Source organism: Ostrea edulis, chromosome 6 (genome assembly GCF_947568905.1).
Source record: "Ostrea edulis chromosome 6, xbOstEdul1.1, whole genome shotgun sequence".
NCBI lineage: Eukaryota > Metazoa > Mollusca > Bivalvia > Ostreida > Ostreidae > Ostrea > Ostrea edulis.
In genome coordinates, this window is record NC_079169.1 from 8,453,235 (window position 1) to 8,474,473 (window position 21,239).

At 34.7% G+C, this 21,239-nt stretch overlaps 1 protein-coding gene across 3 annotated transcripts; it reads right to left on the minus strand.

Moving 5' to 3' along the window:
* Window positions 1-501: 501 nt before the first annotated feature.
* Window positions 502-20,273, minus strand: LOC125646138 (CD151 antigen-like). Of its 3 annotated transcripts, none has more exons than XM_048872300.2 (7): window positions 20,109-20,273; window positions 17,456-17,647; window positions 17,168-17,242; window positions 15,396-15,491; window positions 4,186-4,308; window positions 1,203-1,286; window positions 502-888 (listed from the first exon to the last, which is right to left on the minus strand). In XM_048872300.2, the coding sequence occupies exons 1-7, from the start codon at window positions 20,175-20,177 to the stop codon at window positions 829-831; spliced, it is 699 nt and encodes a 232-aa protein (XP_048728257.2). In that variant the 5' UTR covers window positions 20,178-20,273; the 3' UTR covers window positions 502-828. The 3 variants fall into 3 exon arrangements, with proteins under 3 accessions (XP_048728257.2, XP_048728258.2, XP_055997455.1); XM_048872301.2 differs by lacking the exon at window positions 20,109-20,273 and adding an exon at window positions 18,115-18,224; XM_056141480.1 differs by lacking the exon at window positions 20,109-20,273 and adding an exon at window positions 17,803-17,919.
* Window positions 20,274-21,239: the final 966 nt, after the last annotated feature.

The following is a 21,239-nucleotide window of genomic DNA, read 5'->3' on the forward strand; positions in this document are numbered from 1 at the left end:
GAAAAATATGTCGACATTATTTTCATGAATTAAAATGGCTCCTCGGACCATCATTGGGTTTAAGCTTTGTGTTATCATAGAAGCTAAAACAGAAGTGCAATCAATCTTTCTGTTGTTGGAGATGACATGCATACACGAATCTGTAAATAAATTCTACTGAAAATACTTTAATGGGCTTGACATTGATTTTCACAGGAAAGGATCTCCAGAACTGTCTTTAGATTCAGCGTTTCTAAGGTCTGTAACGGGCTTTGATCGAGTTTAAATGAGGCAACACCAAGTGCTACGGCCTATAGGATGTCGGACAAATGATGGATTTACGGAAAAAACCTTTCCATTTCAATATCCTTGACAATCTCGTCGTCATTAAAGGACAATGCTAACGTAGAGCTGTACTTTGCGTAGATAGTGTAAAATAAAGTGCACTGAATTAACCCCTAACCATCAACATTTCCTGTATACAACTGCGTTAACCATCAAGTGGTAAGGAAAACAAGTCCATCACGAGAAGGTCATTTATTCCGTTCTCTCAAGCAATCGTCAGGTGACAAAGAAGGGAAAATGCATGAATTGCCAATTAGTGTACATGTATATCTATAATAATTTACACACAGGAAAAGTTCATTGTCAACAGAATTTCATTCGGAAGATAACCTTTTACCCTGTAAGCTTACAACATTAATCAGAGTAGGGATTAACCGTATGTATAAATATGAGATTCCTAGAGTATTGAAGCTTCACATCAATAAGTTATTGTTTTACCAATTTAACGTCATTACACGGATTGCTGTTGATGAAATTTGGCACTGAATCTAAAAATGTCCACTTTCACTCAAATTCCATGCTTAACGTGTAGTAAAAACAACAGGAAAACACTATACCAAGCGTCTGTAAAAGAGACAGAGCAATTAGCATCGGATAATTCATACAATGTTCATTAAAAGGCTTCTCAGTTTTCTTTATTCACTCACACCATATTATGGTACGTGAGGTACAATATATACAATATTTACAAATAGAATATATTATATGCAAGGTACACGTAAAACTACTGATCTGTCTATATAGAGCTACATTGATAAAATAGCCAGGCTGTATCAAATACCACATTTTACGTTCTCTGACTATAAAATCACTGAACTATTGCATGATAAGGATTCACACAAAACTTGCATTGACTTGTGTTTATATAAATAACGTACTTGAAGAATTGAAAACGAGAAGCCTCCCCATCCTATGATCAGTAAGTTTTCTTTAGTCCAAACCTCCAGTATTCCATGGCATCCCTAAAAATCAAAGTACTTAAAGTACTCGTGGGAGTTGAACATTGTGGAAATTCAGTTAGAAAAGATAGTACTGGAAGGGTAGGGGGATAAATGACTGAATATTATCATGATTTTAGATACAAATCAACTGTTGTTGTTTTTCAAAGCGTTAAAACAGCAAACATGGATAATGGAAGGCCCATGGGCCACAGCGCTCCTCGAGTAACTGAAGTCGTGTTGTTGTTTTCTAGAATTTCACCCCTTTATATTCTCATGAAAAATGTGACCACATATTATGGCCCAAACTTTCAAATCAATATGGTTATCAATGCCTTGCAGTTATGAAGAAGTTTTTCCCCTGTATATAAACATTCAAGTTTAATCCTAGTTATAGCTAATTCTAAGGATTCATTACTTGAAAAGGTAGTCCAATATGCTAAACTGTCACCTGAGTATACTACAGTCCTGTAGAGGATCAATGGAATGGTAAATAATTGTATAATAACTCAAAATAAATGAAATGCATAAAAATTAAAAATTGTCGGGCATCGGAAATGCACAAGCCAAGTTGCCCAAGGAATGGGCATAGAGGGAACCGGCAGAAAAGTTTTCAAGAATTATCAAGCAGGGAGCAAAATTTTGCGTACATAAATTTCAGCCGATTTAAATCCTTTGTGACCTTGACCTTTAACCCTTGACCAAAATCAATAGGCTTCTTTGTCTCATCAAGGGCGATAATCCATCTAAGTTTAATTGAGATCCTATAATTTGTTAAAAAATTATAGTGCAGAAAACAAAATTTTCTCCAAATTTCAGTCTATTTATAGCCACTGTGACTTTGACCTTGTGACCCCGGAATCGATAGGCTTCTTGTCTTACTTAATCGATCTAAGTTTGATTGAGATCCTATAATTCGTTCAAGAGCTATGGTGCGGAAAACAAAATTTTCTCCAAATTTCAGTCTATTTATAGTCAGTGACCTTGACCTTTGACCTAGTGATCCCAGAATCGATAGGCTTCCTCATCTTACTGAGGGTGACAATCCATCTAAGTTTGAATGAGATCCTATAATTTGCTCAAGAGCTATGGTGCGGAAATGAAATGTTGATGCGTGCCCGCCTGCCCGCCCAAAGGCACTTCATCAGATCATAAGCCGAGTTCGACTTCATCGCAACTCCGCTAAAAATGAAACACTAGTCAAATAATGTTATTTGTTGCCAAAGTATTTGGGATATTATACTGTGGCTCAAACAGGGGGTGAATGAACCTGACAGTATGGAAAGCATATAGTGGAATCAGACTTGTGATGCTGGAAATCTATAGATGTACAAGATCCATAACTATTTTTTTTTTTCAGTTTGTGAGGGAGAATCCTCATGTCTCTTTCATCTGTAGACAAATAAACAATGTGTTTTGACCAGAGCCATTTCCAATCCTTTTTGCAGCATAAATTCAACATTGTGGCAACTGGGTTAAACTTTGATAGTGAAGTAATACATGGCAGCACCTTATCCCATGCTCTTAAAATTTCTGTTTGACACACACTCATGACATCCACTCAAACATTACAGAGTGCAGCAAAATCCCATTGTAATAGGGGATTTAAAATGGATAACTGGTACAAAATATGGTACATACTATTCAAAAAGGATAATGAATTTGACATATTGATGTCTTGGAAAAGGAAATTCTGACATCGGGGCTCTAAGCGTTTTCAAACATTGTCATTTGATAAAAGTGTTCTACATTTTTCAAAATAGAGATTAATATGTCTTTACATACATAGGTGAGAAAGTTTCCATTATTCCTAGCCGAGACATACCATGTATGCGCAAAAAATTCATAAACAAATATCACACTACTCATGTAGAAAATGTGGACCTTACCGTCATCAAGCGCAGCGAAACACGCCATTTCGAGATTATAGTCGACGAAAGCTCGTTAACAGTAATGAATAAGGTACACTCATTTTGTATCTATTTTGTGACTTTCTTTATTAAAAGGAACAGTTCTCTAATGTGTAACGTGCAATTACTACGTAATTCAATAACTTGAAGCATGAAGCAGTTTCACCGGATATAAGAAATTTTATTTCGTATTCCGATCCCAATCGAAAGTTGTTGACTGGGAATGACGTGTTTTAATTCAATCTACATGTAACATGTAAGCATTTTTTATATCACATTAAAAAAAAACCCAAATATATACACATACACAATGTTGTAGAGTTATTTCTTGTAAATTTTCTGAGGTTTCGCACCATATTCGATATTTCGCGCCACGGTGTCAATAGGGCTTGTGTGCAGTTGTCGTTCGTTTCCCTATCAATGTTTATAGGTGACGCTGCGCTACAAACGACAATTTTCAACCTTATCTTTTATTTTTCTATGTCTATCAGTATCAATTTGATCGAAATCTTGTATTCAAATTGATTTGAATACAATATCATTGCATTTATTTACATATCAATTATCAAAATTAGATTAATTCAGAAAAGTTACATGGATTATTTAATGGCGGATGTTTATAAAAGTTTATGTTGATTTACCTAGGAGTAAATCAGCTGACACAGAACCCCCGCTGACGACCACTATACAAATCAATACAAATTACTGCGCAGAAAAGTGCGTGATGACCCAGGGAAATTGAACATAGTTCAACTCCCAATTAGACAGGGTACAATTTTTCTTCAGTCTCTTAATATCCCAAGGTATATACTAATTTGGCTCCACTTTTTTGGCACGCTGTTTTTGGCTATATTTAGCTCTAAAACTTCATAGTTATTTCGGATTTCAAACATTTCGGTTGAGCATCACTGAAGAGACATTATTTGTCGAAATGCGCATCTGGTGCATCAAAATTGGTACCGTATAAGTTTTACATATACTACAACAAAATGAATGGACAAAAGGTTACTCACATTAACGTATAATTTATGTATTGAAGCTGTGGCTGCATTGTGATTATCTGACTTCTGAATACAGGAGCGAGGTATCTGACCATGGCTCCAGTCTGTGTAGTTATTAGCACCACAACACCTCATCTGAAATATAAAACTCATTATAGATATTCGAAATAAAACAAAGGTAGTTTTTTAATGAAATATGATAATGTTATAGATCTATGCACAATAAACCCCAATTAGTTCTCAAAAAAATTCTGAACGAGACAGATATGGATATTGGTATAAATTACAAACGCGTGCGATCTCAACGGTAGCACAAAAACTCGGGCCTACACTTAATTTTCACCAAAAAATCACCACTCGCCCAAAAGAAAAAAAATTAAATCGTCCATGCCTAAAGAATAAGTCGTCTTTGCTTATCTTCCCACTTTCTGGTTAGGGTCACCTTGCTATGCTATTTCCATTCACCACACCATTAAATCAATGGTACTAGATTGCATCCTTTGAGTTTCCGTCATTTGTTGAGCACTTTTAAAAAGAGGTACATTTCAGCCGGAAAGCAAAGTCAACAAAATGGCGCCGCTAATCTACACGTGCCTCGCATGACAAATGACCCCAGAATGGCAGTTAGCTCCTGAGCTTTTGAGCACAACTGTGCAGGATACTACAACTAAGTATTTACTGGTTCAATACTGATCCCATTGTTACAACTAAGTATTTACTGGTTCAATGCTGATCCCATTGTTACAACTAAGTATTTACTGGTTCAATGCTGATCCCATTGTTACAACTAAGTATTTACTGGTTCAATACTGATCCCATTGTTACAACTAAGTACATGTATTTACTGGTTCAATACTGATCCCATTGGTGCAAACATATTACACATCTATTGCTGAACCCTATCGAGTTGAAGAAATTTGTGTCAATTCAAATTTTGAGAGGCTTTTGCAGGGACTATATTTTGTGGCGGAAGGATCGATTAATCAAAAAGTTCTAAATCAGTTTCTGTTTCATCTAATACTAGTACATGTACATTGTATATCTTCTATTTTTATACTCCTATACGTGTATTTCAGTTTTATAATTTATGATACAAGTAGTTGAGACTTTCAACTAGATTAAATGTTGAAAGAACAAGGTACGATTGTGTACATAAAAAGGCCCCAAAAATTCTCCGATTTAAATGTGTCTTGAATCAAGCTTGATCTGTGTTTTGAATAAGTTAAATACATGCCAAGTATACTATATCAACTTAAGGTAGTGATTGCATGGGTAATTGAAAATTAAAGAATCTATGAATTTTTTTGATTTTTACATATTTTCTTATTTTATAGCATTATTACGTCACGAATAAGAGTTCTTCCCGCCTTTTTTCAAAAAGAGCTTGATAACTGTTAAATTTCATCCAGATTATTGCTTAGGAAAAGGTGTGCCCATCCGTCGAGCAAAATGAAATTAATATATATTGTGTATTAAGAGAAGATGAAAAATGTGCTTGAATATAAATTTGCTCCACGCATGGGCTGTATGTTTTCTGAAAGGAAAACCCCTTGAATTTATGAAAATTTTCATCGAATTTTGCATTTTTGGCAATTTTATGCCAACTTCACTCTCCTGTCATACAACACAAAGCAATTTTGGATCAAATTAAATGTAGTTTGGATTTCCCTATATATTCCTTATTTGAATGCCAGATTTTTGGACTCCTACTGAAATCATCTACTTTCTGGGCCAGATGACTATAGAAAACGTCTCTACTTTAATAATTTGGTTGATATATTTTTCCAAATAGATCCCTGATTAAAAAAACGTTTAAATTAATTTACTCGAAATTTTGTAAAAAAAAATTCAATATTTTCGCCAATAATCTAAACATTTGGTCTCCAACCCCCACGTTTTTTAGTTACATTTTAAATTTTAAGACAAGACCTTGAAAATTATGGGAAATTTTAGAAATTGACATTACTCCTAATATGTCTTTTTAAACTCTCAAATTTTATATCATGAATTCTTTCGTATATCAAGTGCAAACATGTCATTATTCATTTCCATTATTTGTATTAAACTGGGTTTTTTTTTGTATCTGTAGTGTTAGAAGACATGATTATGCATTTATTTTATGTACTGATTGATTTCTGTTGCTTATATTGTGTTGACAACAACAGACAAATCAAGTTTAATTTATTAAATTTTTAAAAGTATAAAAAGGTCATGTTTAGAACACTGTAGCTCAATAACAAGCATTGCGACCCCACGTTTTCTTTTTAATTTCCTAATTCTTCTTCAACGTAGAAATTAGAAATACACGTCTCAAAAAATGACATTATTGTTATTAATTGATCTTATTATGTATAAAGTATAATGTCAAATCTTATACTTTTGCTGTTGTACTATTTTTTTTAAAAATTTGGTCACAAGGGGGGAAGGGGGGGGGGGGGACTCCCCTCTAAATCCGCCACCGAATTAGTAAATATATCGAAGGGAAAAACATTGGTATTGTAAATATACAATATGGAAGGTCAAACGGAGAATTAATACTGAGTACAAAAATAATAACAGTAATTAGTGATTTATATACAGCCCTATAGCATAAAGAATCTACTAGACTTTTTACCTTAACTGAAACTGTCGATGCACATAACTAGTGGTCGCATCCTATTTGCTCTATATAAAAAAAAGAAATAACTTGTTTTTCGAAACAGATTGATAATTGATAGGAAATAAAGTTAAACTTCCTTGAAATATTTTTTATTAGATTGGATTATGAATACGAGGGAGCGGGATAACAAATGCTTTGACTTGGAGCTCTTGATTTCACATATCTCAGGGTTTGTGTGTACTTCTTTATGACATTGTTTAAATGTATGTAAGTTCTCTTGGACGCAAGCCTCTACATTGGTATAGTGGTGCTCTAGTGCGCAGACTCGAATTCTAGGTGCCTGAGAAGATTATACATGTACCTAGAACATAGTTACAAAATTAGTGTTTCTAAAACCATACATAAAACCATGACATAAGAAAAAACTAATCCAAATATTTTCAGAATCCTGAGATTTGACATGCTTATCTTTCGTTGTATCACATTTACATATCCTGGAAAAATCAATCTTCAGCAATCGATAAGTAAAGGAAATGTCGATAACATTCTTTTTCCTATTTTGAGCTTGCTTTCGAATTTCAGTTTCTGGGCACATCCTGTAGAAACAATATGGGTGAGCGAAATATGTGACACGGTTCCATTTGTTTTTTCCACAATTGTCAAGGACGATGCAGTTTCGGAAACAGTTAAAGCCATGGTTAAAGATAACGAAGATCACTTCCTAGAAGACGAGACAAAGGCTTTTACAGAACACATATATTTCTGTAGAACAATTGCCTTGCTGACGAAGTGAGCTTTGATCGCTAATTATGGGTTGTATCTGGATAAATTATGTCTACGAACTGCGGAAAGGACTTCGGTCACGAATAGTATAATACTTACATGTACTGATACTAATTATAATTGTAAATGTAGCCGTGAATTATGTTATGAACGAGGTAAGCCATTTCCCCCGCATTTTCTTTAAAATTACCAAAATTCATATTTTGTCGTTGATCAAAATAAGATTGGCACATATAAATTTCTTCATTTTGCAAATATATGAATATAGTTTATATTGACGTCAGTGGTCCATGATTTTAATTCAAATAAATTACTGCAACTATTTATATTTGTTTTTACAAACTTCAAGGAAATCACAAAACATCACCAACTCAATGACGTAGAACTTAATTTTGGGAAATTATTGAATTTCAAAGACTGAATTTGAGGACCAGAAATGGGCAATGTTGAGTGTAGCCCTTAATGTTGAGTGTAGCCCTTAATGTTGAGTGTAGCCCTTTTAAAGGAGCTTGTTATACCTACGTTTTTCCTTTTATGGGCTGCATTGAGCATTAAATTCACTGCTGGTCACCTTCACGGTCTTTCTAGATCTGTTTTCACCCGTATGAATTCACTATGGCTTTAGTTTCAAAGTTTAAAGGAGCATTAGCTGTGAAAGTGATGGCAACCATTTTTAGCTCACCTGAGCTAAAAGCTCAAGTGAGCTTTTCTGATCACCCGTAGTCTTTTAACTTTGAACATTTTTGACTTCTTCTCAAAAACCACTGGGCCAATTTCAACCACAGTTGGCACAAAGCATCCTTAGGTAAAGGGAATTCTAAATTGTCAAAATAAAAGGCCAGGCTACCTTCCAAGGGGAGATAATCAAGAAAAGGTAAAAATAGGGTAAGGTCATTAAAAAATCTTCTCAAGAACCACTGAGCCAGAAAAGATGAAATTTATAGATAATCTTTATTAGGTAATGCATATTCTAAATTGTTAAAATCATGGCCCCGGGGGTTGGATGGGGCCACAATAGGGGATCAAAGTTTTACATACAAATATATAGGAAAAATCTTCTTCTCAAGAACCACTGAACCAGAAAAGATGAGATTTATATGAAAACTTCCTGATATAGTACAGATTCTAAATTGTTCAAATCATGGCCCCCCGGGGGTCGGATAGGGCCACAAGGGGGGATCAAAGTTTTACATACAAATATATAGGAAAAATCTTCCTCTCAAGAACCACTGAGCCAGAAAAGTTGAGATTTTTATGAAAGCTTTCTGATATAATGCAGATTCAAGTTTGTTAAAATCATGGCCCCCAGGGGTCGGATGGGGCCACAAGGGGGATCAAAGTTTTACATACAAATATATAGGAAAAATCTTTAAAAATCTTCTTCTCAAGAACCACTGAGCCAGAAAAGCTGAGATTTATATGAAATCTTCCTGATATAGTACAGATTCTAAATTGTTCAAATCATGGCCCCCGGGGGTCGGATGGGGCCACAAGGGGGGGGGGTCAAAGTTTTACATACAAATGTATAGGGAAAATCTTTTTAAAAAAATACTTCTTCTCAAGAACCACTGAGCCAGAAAAGCTGATATTTACATGAAAGCTTTCTGACATAATGCAGATTCAAGTTTGTTCAAATCATGGCCCCGGGGGTCGGATGGGGCCACAATAGGGGATCAAAGTTTTACATACAAATATATAGGGACAATCTTTAAAAATCTTCTTCTCAAGAACCACTGAGCCAGAAAAGCTGATATTTACATGAAAGCTTTCTGATATAGTGCAAATTCAAGTTTAGTAAAATGATGGCCCCCGGGGGTCGGATGGGGCCACAATAGGGGATCAAAGTTTTACATACAAATATATAGAGAAAATCTTTTAAAAATACTTCTTCTCAAGAACCACTGAGCCAGAAAAGCTGATATTTACATGAAAGCTTTCTGATATAGTGAAAATTCAAGTTTAGTAAAATGATGGCCCCCGGGGGTCGGATGGGGCCACAATAGGGGATCAAAGTTTTACATACAAATATATAGAGAAAATCTTTTAGAAATCTTCTTCTCAAGAACCACTGAGCCAGAAAAGCTGATATTTACATGAAAGCTTTCTGACATAATGCATATTCAAGTTTGTTCGAATCATGGCCCCCCGGGGTCGGATGGGGCCACAATAGCGGATCAAAGTTTTACATACAATATATAGGAAAAATCTTTAAAAACCTTTTTCTCAAGAATCATTGGGCCAAAGAAGTTCACATTTACATGAAAGCTTTCTGACATAGTGTACATTCAAGTTTGCAAAAACCATGGCCTCCAGGGGCCATAGTAGGGACTACGGTTTTACATGCAAATATATATGGAAATTCTTCTGATATGGATTATACTAATGTCCTTTATTTTTACAGAATTATATATTGTTTAATTGCCGTCATTTTTTTTTTTATGTCAAACACGAATTAGTCTTCCACATCTGCTTCGTACTAAGATATTTTATGGAATTTAGATGTTAACGGCAAACTAACAACTCAACTTTATGACAAGTGGGGGGAGTTTCAGCTTCTCCATCGTTAACTTTCAATATTTATGTACAGTTTTATAGCAATATTCCATTATCACCTGCATATGGTGTTTATGTCTTTCAACTCATTTGATACACAAGAGCTTGTTCTTTGTATGATCATTTTTAAATCGAGACAGTATACTGACAAGCAAGTTGATGCTACAGGGGTTTTAACAGTCTCGTTCAAAATCAGCAATTCGCAAATTCTATGGTCGTTATACATGTTCAATACAACCTGTCATTGGGTCAAATGCTGTCTGACGTGTTTCATACCGATTGTTAGAAAGTTCTTAAAACAATGATTTTCACTACGGATTTCGTTTACATGATCAAGATATATGGATCACGGTGGATGTGACCAGTCGACAGGGGATGCTTACTCCTTCTTGGCACCGAATCCCGCCCCTGTCATGTCCAGTGTTTGCCCAACTCTTAAATTTGTATTCCTTGTAGGAGTTATGAGATTGATCAATGTTCGTTATCTTCACCTTTTCTTGTGCATATTAAACACATTGATCCTCGACAAAACAAAACACTTATTAGGTTTATTACTGACTGCCTACAGAAATTTGTCGGGTTGTTAAAGTCCACAGAGAGCGAGGTGAAGATGGTAAAGTCATCTATTGACTATGATTTCTGTAGACAGTCAGTAAAAACCCGAGAAGTATCAATATACCAGTACAGAATAACAGTCATATTTTCTCATGTTAAACAGAGATGTTGAGAACTGCTATAGTTTTATAAAGGTATTCAATGCATAACGATCATATTTCATACTTGATAAATGGATGGTGGGGGATTTGTAATTATGGTTTTATTTTCAAGAGTTTATTAAACAAAAATAATCCACTAAAGGGATTAACAAAATTTGATTACTACTTGTCTGAATTTGATTTATGTCACCTTGAAATTTACATTGAAGTTAATGAGAATATAATGTAAAAATTATATTTTCATACAAATCTCTTGGTAAAAGGTTACACAAACTTTCTCTTTATTTAAATATGAAATAAAACTAATTATTTACAATATATGTATATATTTCAAGAAATTTAGAGGTTTCTTCTATTTGCCAAGGGGCGAAAATTCTACCAAAAATTATTAAGTGCAGAAATATTAGCTCTAATCATTTACCAGTCATGTGAATTTCACTTTTATCATTATTTAACACAAAATGTGTATCTTTGGCATGTCAAATGTTGGAATATTTGATCTTTTCCATTTGTATTGTGGAAACAAGCAAACAAAAACATTCATATTACATGTAGATCTAATTGTTTATTAATTTTTAATTTGTATTGTATATTTTTCATTTGTATGATTTTTTGTTTTTGTTTTGCATTATCTTTTATTTGTATGGCAAAACACATCTTATGTAATATTTTTGGTTTGTTACAAAGGATTTCATTGGTTTAATCTTAAGTTATCGTTTATCGAATTTGGTGATGCGTGTGACGTTCAAGATGGTTTATACAAGGTCAAGTTTGGGAGCCATGAGAAATAAAATGTATAGCTTTTATAAGCCTATTGCGAATAGCGAAATTCAAATTTCCCCTTGCTGATAAACCTCGTGTTTATTTCTGAACGCGTAGCGAGAATGCAGTACTTGGAGGTAGTCAGTCCAGGGCAAAGCCTTGGTTGGGGCCCCGGGAGCGAAGTTGGCTAATGAAATCCTTCGTAACAAATCAAAATAAACAACCCTTAATGGAAATTATACTTTTCAATATAAATGAAAAATTGTATAATACAAATGGAAAACATATAACACAAATAGAAAATATATAACACAAATAGAAAATCATACAATATGAAATAGAGAATATACAATACAAATAAAAAATTATACAATACAAATGGAAAAGATCAAATATTGCAAGAAATATTGACATGCAATCATTCAAAACTATCTAATCTCCTTTCGTTACACATCTAATACCTTAATTTAGAGATATAGTTACATGAATATGCACTTGTCTTACATTTTGGAAGCCGTGTGCAATTTTGGCATATGAAATTTACCGCATCATTAAATGTATTCAGATTATTGATGTGTGAATTACAGATAAACAGGACATTTGCGATCCCATCCGGTTTTCTACAAGTACGAATATGGAAATAAGAACATTGATTAACTGAAATACTAGTGGGCTTATTCTCATCCCGAAAATAAGTCTGCTAAGGTAAGATTCTGAAATATTACAGCGGCCATATCATCCAAATGAATAGTGTGGTTAACAGGATTAAACCCGCCAAAAACGAAGCCTGGAGTGAAATAAAAGTATTTGCAAAGTTATCCAAAAAAAAAATTGACAATCTGACGCACGGAGCAACGCATTTTATAACCGTCTTGATGGTTTCGCAAATTGCGGGGACAATTAAAGGCGCAGAATTGTCTTATACAGGGAACTAATCTCAGGTTAAAGCCCACGTATCAGTAACACAGAACAGAGATCAACTCTCCTTGTTGGCATCAATTATCTTGTCGCTGGCTCTCTAACGTGATAGTTGTTTGGTTTTACTTTTTCGGTTTCTTTTTACAAACGTTGAGTCATATCTGGACGTGGTGTATTGAAGCATCAGTCTGTATACCAGATGGAGGTGAAATATCAATTGAGATTAAAGAAACCAAGTCGCCACGTCGCCCTGCTACATGACTTGTTATCAGCTGTTTATATGTACTGGGCGATTCTCCTGGCGTACTGGTACTGTTTGAAGTTTTCGAGGTTACCGTCACTAACTGTACGGTGAACATCACTACCTCACAATGCAGCCCTACATATTGTACGTGTCAATGTAACGTTTAAATTCATTTTTAATTCAAGAAAAGTATGGATTTTTTCTTAATTGAACACTTTCATGTCGTTTGATTGTGTTACTTCTGTAAGCATACATATAATTTCTAGCCATTTTATGTAATTCTATTAAATCTATAATTTATTTCTATACATTAAATCTGTCTATATATAATATATGCTTATCATAAGACCCCAATGTAAACTAGTCTATGTAGCTAATATACAATTCTGTAAAAATAAAGGACATTAGTATAATCGTCATAACAATGACAAGTCCTATTAAGAATAAAAAGTCCAAAACAGGAAAAACAAAAATCCCGGAGAAACACCAGAGGTGTAAGTGTCTAGGAGGAGAAAGCATTCCTTGTTGACAGGACACACCCGCCGTAATCCGCTGATCAGATTTACAATAACAGGAACTATTCTACTGGATGTTCGTCTTATAACACGCGCGCTGTGGATCTCAATGGTCGTCTGATTAACACGCGGGCTGTGGATCTCAATGGTCGTCTGATTAACACGCGAGCTGTGGATCTCAATGGTCGTCTGATTAACACGCGGGCTGTGGATCTCAATGGTCGTCTGATTATATCGAAATGTACCAGCACCAACACATGCCGTTATCGTAGCGTTTACTCCGCCCCACCTCACCCCCCAATTCTACTCTAGCGTTTACTCCGCCCCACCTCACCCCCCAATTCTACTCTAGCGTTTACTCCGCCCCACCTCACCCCAAAGTTCTACGCTAGTGTTCACTTAGCCCCACTTCACCCCAAATTCTACTATAACGTTTACTCCGCCCCACCTCACCCCCCAATTCTACTCTAGCGTTCACTTAGCCCCACTTCACCCCCAGAGTTCTACTCTAGCGTTCACTTAGCCCCACTTCACCCCAGAGTTCTACTCTAGCGTTCACTTAGCCCCACTTCACCCCAGAGTTCTATTCTAGCGTTCATTTAGCCCCACCTCACCCCTAAATTCTACTCTAGTGTTCCCTTGGCCCCACTTCAACCCCAAATTCTACTATAACGTTCACTCAGCCCCACTTCACCCCAAAGTTCTATTCTAGCGATCATTTAGCCTCACTTCACCCCTAAATTCTACTCTAGTGTTCACTCGGCCCCACTTCACCCCCAAATTTAACTCCACCAATCATCCAACCCCACTTAATCTCAGAGTCCTACTTTAGCGTTTACCCAGTCCCACTTCACCCCAAAGGTCTACTTTACAAAATAAAGATAAATGCTTTCCCCATGAACTTTTGAATATTGTGGGGTTTTTTCCCATCATATTTTCATTCTACATAAAAAGGATATCTAACGAGTTTCATTGCGTTTTTTAAATGCATGATTCACAATTTTGGTACAGGTTTCCAGACTATTTGAAAACTGCATTCGATTTGTCTGTCTGAAGATACATGTATAATGCATGCTCTGTACATGATTAGTATACGCCCACTCTAGGACCTTCCTGTTACCTTAACTACGTACACATGTTTCATAGATAAGAAATTAGAAGATTTAATGCATATTTACAATGCGATGTTAATGCATATTTCAAATGCAACCAATTTAGTTCCTCTTTAGAGAATGAACATCTTTTCACATATCAAGATGGCATTAGCTGTGAAAGTGATGTCAACCATATTTCGTTAAAAATATCTCAATGGCATATGAATATATATAAAAGACAAATTAAAACATTTATTTTGCACAAAAAGAAGAGAAACCTAATGAAACACGTTAGATAATCACTTTCAATGTAAACAAAAATATGTAAGGAAGAATTGTCTTGCAAGACATTGATTATTTAATCATCAAAATCACATATTCGGGTGTCTATTTTGAGGGTAAAAAGTGTTTGAAATCATTAAATACTGTTGTTATAAGTGACACTACATAAGATTTGGCAATTTTCATTTATTAAAATTTTTCGTGACACAATGACAACTAATGCTCCTTTGAATACATTTTAATTATGTAGACAATTTATCTGGAAAAGAGAAACAATTTAACCATACCATTAAAATAGGGCTGAACCCTTGAAATCAGGGGTCACGGATTTCAGAAGTCTGGTAGAGGCGTCATAGATCTATATGTTTGTTACTGTAGATGTTCTGGTATGAAGATCTCAAAAGACTCAACGCATTATAGTTCCGCCCGGGGGGCCTGACCCTCCCCTCCCCCCCCCCCCACTCCTGTGGACTATGAATCTTATTAATAGTAATAAAAGCCTAACATTATCCACCGCGAGATGTTAAAGAATTTCTAACCATTCTGAGGTTTTTAATTCTGTCCCTGAAGCTCCAAGGAGGTGGCAACAATGGAATTCACAATATTTGTTACTCCGCACATATAAATACGCTCTAAACGAAAAAAAACGAACTATGTTCGGACTAATCACAATAAGTACGTAAACCGAGTGCACTTAGGTAAAATAATGCTATATCATTTACAAGATACAGTTTGAGTATATACATATGGACTTACCTCATTTTGTAAACTGTCTAAGGACACACGAGTCGAAGGATCGGACGAATATTCATGAACAAACTTTCTTATTCTGTCAGATAAATATTGTGGCACCTACAAATAATTTCACGAATTAAACCTGTTTTTTAACCCAAAAAAAAATCGTATAGGCCATTTATACTATAGAATTATAAATTTCTTCATGCAGTCTGAATTAGAACTCTGTCTTAAGTTTTTGAATTAACAAAGAAAAAAAGAAATTAGTATAGAGGACTTGAGGAGGAACAACACACCAGAGAAATTTGATAATGGATGAAAAGTGGAAGATACATACAATAATAGTTTGAAATCGAAAAACTTTCAAATTTACTTTGTTAAGTAAAAAAAAAAAAGCAGATTTAATAGATGGTAGTCTGATGGGAACATTTTTTAAAAACCTCGGCTAGACTCGAACCCATGAACTACAGATCAACAGTATGTATGAGTTTTTTGGGTTTTTTTGTTTGTTTTGAAAATCTTTTTGTTAATCTTCTCAGCTATCCAGCTAGGCAATTCGATTTACAAAGAATACATAAATATATACACGTATTGCTGATATCTATATTTTTCGAAAGGAAGTCAGCCATTATAGCGATGTAGTATTCCTCCTTAATAAAGAAGTTGGGTGAATGATGCTAAAATTCTTTTGTAGCAATAACAGATTTAGTCAACACGTAAATTATTAAGTGTTTTTAGGGGTGTATTGTGAAACGCTTCTCCGGAAAAGGTCTGGCCTCGCCCCAGAGAAGTTAGTAAATGTCAAATAGGGTGTATTGATAAACTGGGTTCACAGAGTCAAACTGTGATAGAGATAAAACACTCAATAATAGACGAGGATTTCCGAACAATCATGCAACAGTGATTGAGATAAAGAGGTATATTATCTTCAAACCTTGCGTTACAAGTTTATTAAGCGCTAATCCATGTCTAGATCGGGGAATCAAATAGCCATTGTTTAGACATCCCCTCTTTTTGAAATCATCTGATGGATGTAAAGTCGTCGAAAACATTTTTAATTAAAATGGGTAAGAAAACGCCCAAAGTTGTAAGTTTTGCTTAGATCTTGGATAAAGTAATGTTGTACCCGACAATACATGAATGTTTTGACGAATGATTTTAAGGAAAAAATCCCGTCTTTTAAAATACATCTTCAGGAGGCTTTAGATTGTATCTTAAATATCATTTTTTGCGAGCGCACCAGTGCCGGCTTGCCTCCAATATGGTTACTGAACTTTAGTTAAGTGCATATTGGAGACAAGGCAAATATGCTTTATGAATTTCTGAGGAAATGCGTCGATAAAGGACAATCGTCCAGTAATAATTACTAGGAATTACTTCCTTTCTGATTATCAAGTTCAATTTTGTTTACATTTCGTCGTGTCCATATTCAAAATGTTTCCTGCGGTGGTGACATTATGGAACCAGCATCTTAATTAGACAGAGGGCAAAACAATGCATGCTCAGATGTCATTCACACAAATTCACTATAAAAACAGCGCTGTAAATGCTACCTAAACCTTGCTTTTACGATGAAATAACGACCCTTGATGCACAATTTACTCATAACAGCTTCGGTGTCTTGCCGTTCGTGGGATAATATCATTTATAAGTCTTTAAAAACTTTATAGAGCAACTTACCAGTTATCAGCGGAAATGATCATCAGTATGCGCGATTATTTATTCACAAATATAGTTATAAGCTGTGTAATTAAATCCCAACTTTCTTGAATCATGAAAACACGATTACCTACCTCATCATAAAACTTGAAAAACTCAACGGTAGCAAACACCTCAGCACCAGCAATTACCACAAGGACTATCAAAAACTGCAAAGGACCATAAAAAAATCACATAGAACATTTAATGACATTAATTGTGGTGTTGGTTTTTTTTTCCGGTTTGTTTTTTCGTTTTTACGGTGGTTTTTTTTTTTTATTATTATAGAGTAATGTGTTGGTTTTTTTTGTGTGTTTTTTTTTTTTTTTTTTTTTTTTTATACCTGATGACGTACTGTAGGAAGAGGTGATAAAGAGACTTACGACTAAGACAACCCTCTTCCTGTTGTTAACTCCCCCGAGACATCCGATGATACCATTGAGCGTAGACAGTACTCCAGCAGCTAGGTAGGTAATGGCTGCAGTCTGGAACTTAGAGATTTCTAGAATAGGATCATAGGACCTCAAGGTGATGTATTGCCAAATAGTAACTCCCAGCAGAGCGGGACCTGCGAACTAGGGAAAGTTATTCTACTGTCATTAGACCTGAACATAAAGCATTTTTTTAAAAAAAATAGATTAAATTGATTAGTATGTTTATCCATTATTCATCAAAGAATTGATATATTTTCGGTAATAAGCATCCAATTGAAGAGAAAGTTTCATCTAACGCCAGGAAACTCGATGTCCGACATCCTCGTATAACATCAAATGAAAGTTGATAGACAAGATACATGTTTAACAGGCATTGTGATACGCACGACAGAGTGTGTTATTAATTCATAGTCAGGTGACAAAGATCGGTACTAATTTGAAAAACTGTTACTAATGCTATTTTTTTCCCGATTAGCACGTGGTAAATTCGTATATATATATATATATATATATATATATATATATATATATATATATAAAGAGAGAGAGAGAGAGAGAGAGAGAGAGAGAGAGAGAGAGTTACAGGTTACAACATCCCCCTTGAATACTTTTAATAAAACAAATGAATTATGGCCATGCATGTTTTTCCATTTGGGGATCTATAATCCTCCTTTTAGAAGTGGAATTGGTGCACACTCGGGATGTAATGCCTGGTCACAGAATACACACATTCCTGTTTATGTATAGCATTGAAAAAGTTGCAGGTGCTGTTGTTCAACTTTCACCGCCATTGACCTTTAGTTTCCATCAACAAAACGCTGACTGTTTTGATTAATAAAATTGTTTTGTTTTTCAAAACCTTTTATATGTTAGTTACAATTATGCCAAACAGTGTGTTAACACCCATAAAACAGACATGGCTGCAACCATAAAGGCCTCGCTATGTCAAGACCAAATGCACTGTTTCATTATGTAAATATAAACTTTCAAATGCAGGGTCACGATACGTTTTTAGCATACAGTATCCCCTGAAGGAAAGTTAATACGATGTAGTTCCCACAGTCAATAGGTTCCTCATATTAAACGGTACTTTGAATTTTTCTACAAGTCCCTTTTATATTACTACGGTTTATTGCCAATTTATTTTGCAAGATGATAATGAATCAAAATGGTGATCATTACAAAGATCATTACTGCTATTTCAATTAGGAAAAAAATGATAATGAATTAAAAGGGACAACATTAATTGGAGTCATTATTGTTATTTCATTTGGGGGGGAAATGATGCTGAATCAATAGGGACATCCTCATTAGAGGTTATTATCAACATCCTAATTAGAGTTTATTATTGACATCATCATTAGAGGTTATTATTGACATCCTCATTAGAGGTTATTATTGACATCCTCATTAGAGGTTATTATTGACATCCTCATTAGAGGTTATTATTGACATCCTCGTTAGAGGTTATTGCTGATTTTATTTTGAAAAATAATGAAGAATAGGGTTATTATTATTAGAATTTTGAGCTCTAACTTTGGTACGGATGGTCCAGTGTTTTAATACCCGATGTCCACGTCAAAATTACGACGTTCAGAACACAGAGGTATTGTTGTTGTTGTTTTTTGTTTTTTGTTGTTTTTTTTGCATCAGAAGCGAAAAATCACGTGTCTTTTGGATGAAACATTTAAACAGAACTGAGGTACAAAACCGACATAAAAAAAAGAAACTCTCACTGCTCTGAGTGAATAATAGGCACTTCCCTTTGAGTCTTCGGCGTCTCGATATGACTGAAAGATTCCCCGATGGGACGTACAAGAAATTATCAATATCATCATGATACACTAAAATAATTTATAATCAATCTAAATCTTAATTTAAAAAAATAGATACCAACAAAAATGTCAATGTAGTTTATAACGAAAAATACGAAAAAATAAAATAGAAATGGTGCCCTAAATGAATTCAAAGTATTCAATGAAATATAAAAACTTATGTATTTAGGACCTCTCTCGAGGACACGCATGATGTTCGTTGTTAATACGTGTACATACGTTTTAAGTGCTAATCCAAGTACAGTTTACTTGCAAACTATAATCTCGTTTCTACAACAACAACAACAATCTGAGGGTATATTACTATGTCTGTTTTATAATTAGCATATCTAGATAGTTCCTGAATGTTGCAAATAAAAATGTAAAATCGGCTCTTGCATATTACAGTTGTATAATTGGACATCACTGTAGCAAAGAAGGAGAGAAAAACAATCGCGTATTGAACCCCGGACCCTTGCGATATTAGTTAGGTGATCTCACCAATGAGTTATCCAGCCCAATATACATGTACAATGTAAAATTTAAAGTGTCCTGGAAGTCAAAAACATAATTTGATTTATTTTATGCATTTTAAAAAATGAATACTGATCGTGAAATTCGGAAATCATAGAAGAATTTTTCATATCAAGGAAATGAAAAAATAGTTATAGAGAAAATGTCATGAATGTTCTTAAAACTATATAGGGGGAAAACGTCAACGGAGGAATACAGATCAAAGTATTCAAATGATTGCACGATTTTCAAATGTTAATAAAGAATTGTCTTACCCAGAGTATTGTGTTAACAACAATAAACACCCATTTCATTCGCTGGAAGGAACGGAAACAAAACTCCATGTCCCCTGTTTATCAATATTCATGTTGTTCCTTTAATGGTGGGGACAACACAAATCCACGTGAACTTTAGTGATCATGGTTTTGTTTTTAAAAAAAAATTGCACACTTTACTTAACTGCTAGGTAGACCGAGCACAAATGCCGAGGTCGGAAATTCATCAATTTGCCTAATTTAGACTGTTATCTACTCCCATACGACGTAAGTGCTAACCAAATTGATTTGATCACTTAAATTCCAATTGTTTGTAGGTAGCTGGTCTGAACAACAGATATAGACGTGAAATGGACCCAGGTGATTTGTCAGGTGAGATGGAATTTTACAGGCCAGAACAGCCAGGCTGATAGGTATCTTAATTAAACTGCAAAGGCTGTCTATTAGGGGAATGTAATTTAAAAGTCCTCTTTGTAAATACGGTATCATTTAGCTGAGTAATGTTTCAGATAGTTATGTAAGGGGATTCTCTCATATTTGGATAACGTCTATCTGAAGTTAAAAGGTGATGCAGGGTAATTAATGATATACCTGAAATATTACGAAGAAAGACCAATCGTATGGCAAGCCCTTTTATTATTTATTCGAAAAATAAGATATCTCTTTAAATTAAAGAGATATCTCTTATTTTAAAGAGATATCTCTTTAAAATGAGAGATATCTCTTAATCTTAAGAGATATCTCTCTAAATAAGAGATATCTCTCACTTAGAGAGATATCTCTTTCACCTAGAGATATATCTCTTTCACTTAGAGAGATATCTCTTTTACTTTTAAAGATATCTCTTACACTTAAAGAGATATCTCTTTCATTTTAAGAGATATCTCTTTCACCTAGAGAGATATCTCTTTCACTTAAAGAGATATCTCATTCACTTAAAGAGATATCTCTCTAAGAATTCCTAGAGAGATATCTCTCGAAGTATAAGAGGTATCTCTTTGATCGTTGAAAAAGAGATATCTCTCAAAGAGAAAGAGATATCTCTTTCCAATATTTTTATTAGTTTGAATGCTTACTCCTCCCTAAAACGGAAGCCCGCCAAAGCAAATCTTACCATGATGGCTGGGGTGT

What these genes read in the sequence shown, in the direction of transcription:
- LOC125646138 (XM_048872300.2), bottom strand. Translation starts at nt 20,177, where the DNA reads ATGGAGTTTTGTTTCCGTTCCTTCCAGCGAATGAAATGGGTGTTTATT. An exon ending in TTGTTAACACAATACTCTGG is followed by an intron (nt 17,648 to 20,108) that starts GTAAGACAATTC and finishes AACTTTCCCTAG; the next exon opens with TTCGCAGGTCCCGCTCTGCT. An exon ending in TACATAAATTATACGTTAAT is followed by an intron (nt 1,287 to 4,185) that starts GTGAGTAACCTT and finishes TTTGATTTTTAG; the next exon opens with GGATGCCATGGAATACTGGA.